Source organism: Lagenorhynchus albirostris, chromosome 9 (assembly GCF_949774975.1).
Source record: "Lagenorhynchus albirostris chromosome 9, mLagAlb1.1, whole genome shotgun sequence".
NCBI lineage: Eukaryota > Metazoa > Chordata > Mammalia > Artiodactyla > Delphinidae > Lagenorhynchus > Lagenorhynchus albirostris.
In genome coordinates, this window is record NC_083103.1 from 5,186,221 (window position 1) to 5,197,396 (window position 11,176).

An 11,176-nucleotide genomic window follows, 5' to 3' on the forward strand; every position below is an offset into this window, starting at 1 on the left:
CTTTGCATTAACTCAGTAATCCCGAAGGAGCCCTTGGAAGTCGTGCTGAGTATCCCTGATTTACAGGTGAGGAAATGAGGCACAGAGAAGTGGAGTTAATCCCCAAAGTTACAATACCGTGAAGTGGCAGAGCTGGGATTCCAACTCGCACCTCGCATTCCTGAGGCCGGCGATGGACGCACGGGCGCTCCCCTACACACACGCACACGCACACGCGCTGGGCACGCCCCCAGCGGCGCCAGGCCCTCCCCTCGTGGAGGAGGTGGGCCCCGGGGCGGGGCGAGGCAGGTCCCGGCGCCCGGAGGAAGTAGGGGGCCGCTGCCAGACTAGTCCTCCGGCTGGTCCAGCCATGGAGGCGGAGCCGCCGCTCTATCCGGTGGCGGGGGCCGTGGGTGCGCAGGGCGATGAGGACCAACTCGGGGTCCCAGACGGGCCCGAGGCCCCGGTGAGCGGGGACGGGGAAGGCGTGGCGGCGCGGGGACCGGAAGGGCCGGGGTCTCCCCCGCGGGAGCGGGATGCGGCCCCAGGGCCAGGGGGGGTGCCGGGGGCGGCCGGGGATGGACGCGGGGCTCCGGGGGTGCAGTGGCCGGGTTCGAGCGCCGTCGTGCCCCGCAGCTGGACGAGCTGGTGGGCGCGTACCCCAACTACAACGAGCAGGAGGAGGAGCGCCGCTACTACCGCCGCAAGCGGCTCGGCGTGCTCAAGAACGTGCTGGCGGCCAGCGCGGGCGGCATGCTCACCTACGGCGTCTACCTGGGTAGGCGGCCCGCTGCGCCCCGCGGGTTGGCGGGATGGGCCTCTGGCCACGCCGTTCCGCCCCGGGCCAGGCGAGGTGGCACGGCCCGGCGGGTTCTGCGCTGGGACCCAAGTCTTTCCACTGCCCCCCGCGCGCCCCTCCCCAGACCTGAGGTTTCTCAGGGAAAGAGAAACCTTGGGGCCAGTCGGCTCCCTTCCTCTTTCACTTCTTCTGCGCCCTCACAGCTGCAGCTGCGGCCTCCGCACATGGGGGGACGGTGCAGTGTCCCCGGGGCCCAGCCACAGGCTTCGTGAGTGTGTGGGCGGGCCCTGGGCGCCCTAGGCAGGTCTGCTGCCTTCGGAATCAGGGGCGCTGAGGTCCAAGTGGCTGGCGGAGGGGGGGGGCGGGGACGGGGGTCTGGATTCAAGTAGCTGTCGTGGCCACTGGCAGGTAGGACTCTTGGCCTAGCCTGGGCTTCCCCTCTGTCCTCATAGGCATTGGAGTCGGGGATCCCTTTGGTGCCAGGCTTGCGTTCCAGCCTCTGCTTGGTTGCCCCCAGAGCCAGGTCGCCCCCTCCATGCCTGCTCCCTGTACCCAGGCCTTCTGCAGATGCAGCTGATCTTGCACTACGATGAGACCTACCGGGAGGTGAAATACGGCAACATGGGGCTGCCTGACATCGACAGCAAGATGCTGATGGGCATCAACGTGACCCCCATCGTGGCCCTGCTCTACACACCTGTGCTCATCAGGTGCGACATTGCTGTCTCTATGAGGGCTGCCTCCCTGATCTTGAAGGGGTGCGAGGGCTGGTGGACATGGGGTCTCCAGCTGTCCTGGTGTTCTTGGGGGTGGGGTGGGGAGAGAACTTGCCTACCTGGAGGGGTGAGAGAGAAGGGGTGAAACCCAGGTTTGGGGAAGAAACAAGAGCTTTGCAACCAAGGCACCTTGGGTTTCAAGCAACAGAAATTCACTCAGGCTCCTTCCCTCAGATTGCCCGTACCCCATGTGGCATCATCTTCATGCCCTCCTTTGTGGCCTGGAGCTACAATGACCTTTTGAGATCAGGGCTGTGGAGTTTCTGGAGAGAATCTGATCAGCCGGCAAAGCCCAGGAACGCACCGCGAGCCCAACCAGCTGTGGCAGTGTTGAGGGACATTTCTCACTGAAAAGGGTGTGGCTGGGCAGGCGCCCCAGGGGGTCTCCTCCATACTGGAGCCTTAGTGGCATCTGGTGCAGTACAAAAATGCCCTCCACAAGTATCCTACCGCCAGGCAGTAGATCTGTGCTCAGATGGGACCCAGAGATCAGTGGACACATTAGATGAGTTCCCCTGTCTTTCCGAAACAATAACAACCCCCTCACACTCTTTTATCACAATTGCACAAACAACATTAGAATCGTAATTGAAATCAGAAAAAAGAAAACCCCTCCCAAGCCCTCCAGGCAATCAGCTGACTTTGTTTTCCCAGCGGCATGCATGGATAACGTTTCTGTCCTTGTCAACTGGAGTACGTGTATGGGCGTGCATGTGTGCATGTGCAGTGTCACTTTTGCTTTCTTTTCACTGCACACCTCTTGGCCTGCTTCACAGTGGGGACTTTCGTGATGTTAGCATCTTCTGCAGACGTGGGGGCACTGAACTGTGGCTCAGGGCTGGACATTGCGGCTCCCTCTTCTTTTTTGCATGTTCCCTTTATGCTTCTGGCTGTTTCCTCATCTTAAAATTAAAGAAAGAGAGAGAGAGAGAAAGAAAGGGAGGGAGGGAGGGAGGAAGGAAGGAAGAAGGAAAGAAAGAAAGCCTCCTAGAATAAACTCTCAGAACCGCCCTTACTAGGTCAGAAGCGTATAAAAGGCTTTATGGCTCTTGAAACCTAGCAGTATTATTAATGGCAAACTCATTTCATTTCCTATGTGCTGGGCGTTGTATAAGCGTATCGCATTCCCTACAACCAAGGTGGATGCTCTGATCTTAGACACGGGGAGACCAAGAGGTTGAACCCATCCCCACAGGCAGCAACTGGCAGATTGAAGGTCTGAACCCAGGCAGTGACTCCAAACCCCATGCTTGCCCCCCAACCCAAACTACCAGGCTGACTTTCCAAAGGGCTGTACCATCTGCATGACCTCTGGCTGTATGTGTTCTTTTTAAAACCACAGCCTCACCAGCAATGAGTGCTAGTATTTTTACTTTTTGCTGTTTCAAAATTTACAGTGCAGTTTGGGTGCCCTTCCCCAAATAGATCAGAGGAGGCTGCCTGTCAATTTATTATATGGCAAGATAAGGATAGTTAAAGAACCAGAACCCTGCAATAGAAGAGAAAGTAATTGTATCAGAAAACCAGAGTCATTGAACTTTGAGCTTCCTGGAAACTCAGACAAAGAAAGGAAATAATGAGCACAAATATTCAAACAAACAGAACCCAAAACAAAACCAACCCAAAGACCTCAATGGTTGTGTCTAGCCTGAACAGCCTCCAGTGCCCTGAACGGGCCCTTATCCTGTCACTCGCCAACCTGCCTCTAACATGGTGCAACATTCTCCCAGAGCCAGTGAGGCCGTTGTTCTACAAGAAACTTCCCAACTGACCACAGTGGACTGAAAGGGCAAAGTGCAGAGGGGAAGGGGCGCCAGGGTTCCTCTCCCTGGTCCTCAGTCCCAGCTTGGGACAAGTCCCTCAGCTGTTCACCTGGGTCCTGTAGTCACTGCACATGGGTGGAGATGGGGGGCTGGCGAGTCAGCCCAGGACACAAATGAGGGTTGCATGTGCCCAAGGGCCACTGACTCATGACACCCTCTCCCTGCTTTATCTCCTCTATCCCTGCAGTGGCCGTGAGAAGCTCGAGGTTGGGGCAGAGCCCACATTACAGGTGTCTGGTTAGAGTGGCTCCCCTGAGGCCACCAGCAAGTCCATGTCTCTGAGACTTATCTTAGGACCCTCGACTCCAAGGCCAGGGGTCCCTCCCCACCTCATACAGCCTCAGGAGCTGGGGCCTGGCGTTGTGGCCACGCTGCTTTCGGGCTGCAGCGGTCTGGCTGTGCGCGTGGTGGCAGCATCCTCCTCCTACTGCTCGCAGGTTTTTTGGCACCAAGTGGATGATGTTCCTGGCTGTGGGCATCTACGCCCTCTTTGTCTCCACCAACTACTGGGAGCGCTACTACACGCTTGTGCCCTCAGCCGTGGCGCTGGGCATGGCCATTGTGCCTCTTTGGGCCTCCATGGGCAACTACATCACCAGGTGAGCCTGGTGGGCAGCAGGGTGGGAGACTGGAGACCTGGCAGAGCCTCTCCTGTGTTGCCCACCTCATCTTGGGGACCTTGGACCAGCCCCATCCGCCCTCTGGGCCTCAGTTTTCCTGTTCGTGAGACATTGGCTGGCCAGTCCATAAGCCTGGGTGCAGAGGTTGGGCTGGGGAGAGCCTTCTCTCCTTTGTGGTCCAGGATGGCCCAGAAATACTACGAGTACTCCCACTACAAAGAGCAGGACGAACAGGGCCCCCAGCAGCGCCCGCCTCGGGGCTCCCACGCACCCTACCTCCTGGTCTTCCAGGCCATCTTCTACAGCTTCTTCCACGTGAGTGCCGTGTGTGGGGACACTGGGGGTGGGGTATTCCAGGCCCAGAATCACATATTGGAGCCCATTCCACAGTCTTTTCAGCCCTCTAATCCCACTGCCCTTTCTTGAGCCAACTCCTGTTTGCTTACCTCTGGTGACAGAGACCTCATTCCCTCCCTGTCTACAGTGCTGACCAGGAGGAAGTCTTCCTGCACTGGGCATCCCCCCCCACCAGGCTGCCCCCCGAGAGGTGGGAGGGCTCCTGTTCCCCCAAGGCTGTGCCCAGACCCGCTCCCAGATTGTGCCTGTGCTCCTTGCCCGGTTCCATGCCCCAAGCCTGACCCAAGCTGCCCTCCTGCCCACAGCTGAGCTTTGCCTGCGCCCAGCTGCCCATGATCTACTTCCTGAACCATTACCTGTATGACCTGAACCACACGCTATACAAAGTGCAGAACTGCGGTTAGTGCTCATGGGAGTGGGGTCCCTAAGGTCTGCTCACCTCCCCCACTGAGTCACCCAGAAGACACTGGGCCCTCAAGGGCAGAAAGGATGCCCTCGCTCACACGGCTCAGGGCTGAGAGCCTGGTGTCCTACAGCTCTGATGACCGAGGCACAGGGCCTTGTCGTTAGGACATCTGATCCAGCCTGGGGTGGTGGTGGGGTGCATCAGGGAAGGCTGCCTGGAAGCGGTGCCATCTGGGCTGAGGCTGCCTGTGGGGTCTCTCAGGGCCAAGTATACCCTCAATGCAGGGCAAATGTATGGAGGTGGGAGGTGGACTGGCTCCCACGGCAGCCTCAGGGCAATAGGGCAGGAGGGAGGGGAGGTGATTTCAGCCCCAGTGGCCCTCACCTCCAAAGTGCTTCCCAAAGGAACCCTGCCTTTGCCGGCAGGGTCCTTGCCCACACCCTCTAACCCTCCCCTCACCTGCCTGCTTTGCTGCGTTTCTTTGTGGCCCAGCTGACAGTGTGCCCTGCTCCCTGCCTCACGATGCCCCCCACCCTCCCCTTTCTCAGGCACAAACAGCCAGGGCATCCTCACCGGCTTCAACAAGACGGTTCTGCGGACGCTACCGCGGAGCCGAAACCTCATCGTGGTGGAGAGCGTGCTCATGGCGGTAGCCTTCCTGGCCATGCTGCTGGTGCGGCCCGGGTTGGGGGTGTGACGGGGTCAGATCTGGGGACCGTGGCGGGGAGAGAGGAATGCGGGCTGGGCGCGCGGAGGGCGGGCCGGAGGCTTATTCTGAGTCCAGAGTTAGGGCTGAGTCCTGGGGAGGGGGCCTGAGCCGAGGAGCTGGGCTGGAGGCTCGGAGGTGTGGCTGGTGCCTCCGGACTGAGAGAGGAATTGGAATCCCAGAGGCCAGTAAGAGGGGGTCCAGGCCTGGTCCGGGGTCGAGCTGAAGACAGGGTCCTAGAGGATTGGCTGTGACACGGGCTGGATCTAGGGCCGAGGGTCAGAAGGTATGGCTCCAACCTGGGGGTGGGACCAGGAGGCAGAGCTAAGGTGTTGGGGGCGTGACTAGGTCGTGTCTTCGGGCTGGAGGCAGGGCTGGGAGGCTCATATGTGAATTTGCCTGGGGGCGGGGCTGGGTCCCGGGGGCGGGGCCAGGATGCCCGGCTGCCCGCTCCCCTCCCTCCCTCACCTCCTTGCCTGCAGGTGCTGGGCCTTTGCGGCGCGGCGTACCGGCCCACGGAGGAGATAGACCTGCGCAGCGTGGGCTGGGGCAACATTTTCCAGCTGCCCTTCAAGCACGTGCGCGACTTCCGCCTGCGCCACCTCGTGCCCTTCTTTATCTACAGCGGCTTCGAGGTGCTCTTTGCCTGCACTGGTCTCGCCCTGGTAAGAGCAGCCTGAAGAGCGTTGCCAGATAAAATTACACGACGTTCGTTAAATTTGAATCACAGAATAACAACGAATAAGTTTTGAATATGTATGTATAAGTATGTACAAGTACAGTGGGCTCTCTGCATTCACGGATCCGGAGGGCCCACTGTACTACCCCATTTTTTTTTTTTTTTTTTTTTTGCGGTAAGCGGGCCTCTCACTGTTGTGGCCTCTCCCGTTGCGGAGCACAGGCTCCGGACGCGCAGGCTCAGCGGCCATGGCTCACGGGCCCAGACGCTCCGTGGCATGTGGGATCCTCCCGGACCGGGGCACGAACCCGTGTCCCCTGCATTGGCAGGCGGACTCTTAACCGCTGTGCCACCAGGGAAGCCTGTACTACCCCATTTTATATAAGGGACTTGAGCATCCGCAGGTTTTAGTGTCCGTGAAGCGTCCTGGAACCAATCCCCCACAGACACCAAGGGATAATTGTAGGCCCGGATATTCCCCTCCTCCTTTTCCCTCTCTCCCCCCATCCCGCCCCTATCTTGGGAAAGTTACTTTCACCTCTCTGAGCCTGTTTCCTCATCTGTGAAGTCTCTAATGGCCATGCTGACTTCCAGAGGAGTTGCACTGTTGAGATGGGATAACAGCCATCAAGTGTTGGCTCCGTGCGGGTTTCAGCCTTGGTGTCTGGGGACACTGTCCAAGCATTTTCTCACTGTCTGTCCCCAAGGAACCTTCCCACAAGCCTCGGAGGAAGCTGGCCCTGCGGTGGCCTAGAGAGGGCAGGACGTGGCCTGAAGTGAGACCTCGTGGGGAGGGCCAGAGCCTGGGCCGGCTGACCTCCAACCCTCACCTCTGTTCCCCCAGGGCTATGGCGTGTGCTCGGTGGGGCTGGAACGCCTGGCGTACGTCCTCGTGGCTTATAGCCTGGGTGCCTCGGCCGCCTCGGCGCTGGGCCTGCTGGGGCTGTGGCTGCCACGCCCGGCGCCTCTGGTGGCCGGGGCTGGGCTGCACCTGCTGCTCACTGTCAGCCTCTTTTTCTGGGCCCCCGCGCCCCGGGTCCTGCAACACATCGGGGTCCTCTATGCAGTAGCCGTGCTCTGGGGTGTGGGCAGTGCCCTCAACAAGACGGGGCTTAGCAGTGAGTATAGCCGTGGGCCCTGGATGGCTGGGCAGGGGACCCTGGGGCTTCCTCAGGGCGGTTGCGGGGAGCACAGACATCCCAGGGACAGACATGGGGTTGATGGGCACACTGGAGGGCTGTTATGGGGTCCCGTGCACTTGGTGGAGGTAGGTGGGGATCCCTGTGTGCACTCTAGGGGTGGAAGGAAGTCCCGTGGACACTGCGGGGACAGATGAGGGCTGTGAACACCCTCGAGGCACGCCATGGACATCCTGTGGACCCCCAGGGTGGGCATGGGAGTCAGGATGAGATCTTGTGGCTCCATGGGCTGGATGTGGGGCTCTGTGGACCCCTCTTAGGGACAGTGCAAAAAAACACATTGGGGATGCCTCATTTCATACCAGGGGACAGGGCGCAGCCTGGCGTAGTTTTCGTGACACTGGAAGCAGGTGTCAGGGTCTGTGCCCCAGGGAGCATGGGACGCAGCAGGTGGCCCTGTCCACACCCCAGGAGGAAAGTGCACATATGGCATTTTTATAGAGAGGAGCTGGAAGCAGGCTGTAAGATCCCAACAGCAACCTTCAGAGTAGCCGAGTCCAGGCCCCAAGTCTGGGCTGCTAGGGTGGAGGCACTGGGGCCTGGGGCCCTGCTTGCAGAAAGGAGGGGGTGGGACAGAGTTCATCTGTGTGACGCTCTGGGCCCACAGGTGAGCCTTTGCCAGTGACAGGCAGCTGGTACACATGGGTGCAGCCATTTGGGTCTCCCACATCGGCACCTGTTCTGATGGGCCTGTGCCGTTAGCAGTTTTGAGCATCACCCCTATATGGCATGGTGGAGGTCATGCCTGCTGCGGGCTGGGCAGGGGATGGTTCAGGCAACCTCAGCACCCAACATCTGAGAGAGAGAATCAGACACTATATCTGCCACAGGGGATGGAGCCCCACACCCTGGACCACACTGTCCTGGCTGTTTTGCCTCTGGACCTTGAGCCCATGATATGTCTGGACTTGGGCCAGATCCCAGCATCCTCTTCTGCCCAGCTCTGCTTACTCCCTCCTCTTATGCCCCACCCCCCGGGGGGGGCTCCGTGTCCCTTCACAGCACCCCCATGGGGTACAGTCGCACTGCAGGACCTCAGGATGGGAGTGTCAATGTCCTGAGTGGCTGCCGTGCAGGCTTTCTCCCATTAAAACCTCACAGCACAGCATATACGTGTCATCTCATTTCACAGATGAGAAAAGTGGCTCTGGGGAGTTCACTTACCCCGAGTCACCCACAGACCCAACATCTGAATCCACATCCCTGTGCCAACTCTCTCCACCTTTCAGTCCTGAGAGTGGAATCTGAGTCTCCTGATTCCCTGTCCGAGGCTCTTTCTGCCCCACCCAGGGGAGGATGCTTTGGGAAACACATTCCTCCCTCCCAGCTTCAGGTTTGATTTGCAGAAAGCTTGTTGCCACAGCGATTTGCTCTCCCTGAGCCCTGGGTGAGGAAAAACAGCCCCTGCAGGCCTGGCACTGCATGCCTGGGGTTCGGAAGAAGGCAGGATGGGACTGCTCACAGAACTTCCCACTTCTGAGGCCACAGATGGGTCCCAGAGCAGGCCCGTTGCATCCCAGCAGGGGGCCCGCTGCTCCAGCCTCAGCTCAGCTCCCAGGCAGCGTGATAACCAGTGTGTACACTAGGGGGCCAGCCAGGACTGGTTTACAGCGGCTTTCTAGGCACTCCTGCCAAGGGCTGGGACCAGCACAGGGCATGGGGGTCACTAGTGGGAGAACAGCAGCTCTGGGCCCCAGCTGGTACCTCTCCCCTTTCTGCCCCGTCCTGCCCACCTGCAGCACTCCTGGGAATCCTGTACGAGGACAAGGAGAGGCAAGACTTCATCTTCACCATCTACCACTGGTGGCAGGCCATAGCCGTCTTCGCAGTCTACTTGGGCTCAAGCCTGCCCATGAAGGTGAGTGCCCCTCCCCCACTCGACCCCCTAGACAACAGAAACTTCCTGAGTGCCCGCCCTGGCCTCACAGCTCCTGAAGGGCACCACTGCCCCAGGCCAGGTCCTGGGCCAAGTCCACTGGGCGACCCCACTCCTATCACTGGCTTATTACTTACCGCTTCCCCTCCTGCAGGCCTCAGTTTACCCATTTCTGAAAGGATTCACAGTTTGCTCTCTACTTGTGGGCACATCCCAGCCGCCTTGTGGGTAGTTTGGTAACCTGTTCTCTAGACGTTGGGCTCTGAGATGGTTGCCGAGGGTCTGTCTCCCTTCTTGGCTCTCAGGGGTCCTCGTCCTCTGCTCTCACCTACTGGCGGGTCAGTTTAGCAGGTTCCGGCCAACTTTTTAAAAAATGGGATAGAATAGGGAATAGCAGGGAGTATGCCTGTGAATATGTGTGTACGTACTGAGTTATCTATAATTATTTCTGACTGCCTGTTACAGTCAGAACCTCTAAGAAGCATTACTTATGATCCCACATATAAGGGACAGAGTAATCTAAGCTCTGGTAAGGGAGGGCCAGGCCTCCCTTCACATCTACCCTGTGAGGCAAAGGGATTACCATTACAGTTAGGGAAACCGAGGCCCTGATGGATAGGGTGACCATAAGGGACAGGGCTGGGCAGGAGGGTGCCCAGGAAGCATGGGTGGCGGGGCGGCTCCCAGGAGGAGGGAAGGACAGCAGAGGAGCTGCGGGGCTCAAGTCCCAGATGGGAGTGGGCTTATCGGGGCGAGGGGCTGGGCGGGGAGGGCGCAGGACTGAATGCCCGCGGGTCCGCCGCATCCCTCCCTGTGTGCCCAGGCTAAGCTGACGGTGCTGCTGGTGACGCTGGTGGCGGCCGCAGCCTCGTACCTGTGGATGGAGCAGAAGCTGCGGCGGGGCGTGGTCCCGCGCCAGCCCCGCATCCCGCGGCCCCAGCACAAGGTGCGCGGCTACCGCTACCTGGAGGAGGACAACTCTGACGAGAGCGACACAGAGGGCGAGTGCGGCGGCGGCCGGGGGGACTGCGCGGAGGAGGAGGCGGGGCCCGTGGGGTCAGAGCCCGGCCCCAAACCAGCCGGTCTCTGCCGCCGGCCCTGCCCCTACGAACAGGCGCTGGGAGGCGATGGGCCCGAGGAGCAGTGAGGGGCCAAGCCTGATCGCCGGCCTCGGTTTAACGCGTCTCGGGTCAGGGCCTCTATGATTCAGCGCCAACTTCTGGAAAGACCCTTGGCCCACCCGGGGTTCAGGAACGGCCCTCCCAGAGCCCCGGGCGCTTGGGATCCTCCCTGCAGCCCCCTCCAAGGGAGGGTGGGGCCTTGAGACCTCTTGGCCAGGCCCAGAGTGCCTAGGGACCGCACAGCCGAAACCCTCTTCCGACCCCAGGGGCCGCTCTCCACGACCCCCTACCGGCCCCAGCCCCGGGGCTGGGACCCCGCCAGTCCCGTCCCAGCTCTCGGCTACAGGCCTGGGCCGTGTGCGTCGCCCGCTTTGCACATCCTATCCCCATGGTCCGCCAAGAGGTACGACTTTAAGAACATGAGCAATAAAGAGATTTGTGTATTGTCCTGATCCGGAAGTCTCCTGCTGTGGGAGGACATTGACCACCCGGGGTGTGTGCCTGGCTGACCCTGCCCATTGGGCGCTGTGGCCGTCTGCCTTGATCCGGGGGGTGGGGAGGCGGGGGGGGGGGTCCCTTAAGCCCCTCCCACCAGACTGTCCTGGCTCCGGGAGGCACCACCCCTCCCCACACCAGCCGGCTTTTGCCAGTCGCACCCGATCAGCTCAGGACAAAGAAGCGCTCTGGGTGGTCTGTAGGGACCGCAGCGGAGTGTGATGGGGCTGCCAGTCCCTCGTCAGTCTAGAGGATGGGACGAAGCCCAGAAACCCAGGTCCCGCTGCCCCCTCCTCAAGCGTCCCCAGCCCTCATGCCCACCCCCATCCTTTTTTTTTTT

General features: G+C 60.2%; 1 protein-coding gene across 2 annotated transcripts; it reads left to right on the forward strand.

Moving 5' to 3' along the window:
- Positions 1-284: 284 nt before the first annotated feature.
- On the forward strand, positions 285-10,793 carry UNC93B1 (unc-93 homolog B1, TLR signaling regulator). 2 transcript variants are annotated; one of them, XM_060158385.1, is made up of 11 exons: positions 285-445; positions 616-757; positions 1,335-1,488; positions 3,815-3,976; positions 4,180-4,312; positions 4,660-4,753; positions 5,309-5,433; positions 5,949-6,131; positions 6,990-7,263; positions 9,084-9,202; positions 10,044-10,793. In XM_060158385.1, exons 1-11 carry the CDS (start codon positions 350-352, stop codon positions 10,365-10,367), a joined length of 1,806 nt encoding a protein of 601 aa, XP_060014368.1. In that variant the 5' UTR covers positions 285-349; the 3' UTR covers positions 10,368-10,793. The 2 variants fall into 2 exon arrangements, with proteins under 2 accessions (XP_060014368.1, XP_060014369.1); XM_060158386.1 differs by having other exon boundaries at positions 1,346-1,488.
- Positions 10,794-11,176: the final 383 nt, after the last annotated feature.

Bases quoted from the DNA above. Each gene is read 5' to 3' on its own strand.
- UNC93B1 (XM_060158385.1), top strand. From the start codon at position 350: ATGGAGGCGGAGCCGCCGCTCTATCCGGTGGCGGGGGCCGTGGGTGCG. The intron at 1,489-3,814 runs GTGCGACATTGC...TACTGCTCGCAG, and splicing joins TACACACCTGTGCTCATCAG to GTTTTTTGGCACCAAGTGGA. The intron at 4,313-4,659 runs GTGAGTGCCGTG...TCCTGCCCACAG, and splicing joins TCTTCTACAGCTTCTTCCAC to CTGAGCTTTGCCTGCGCCCA.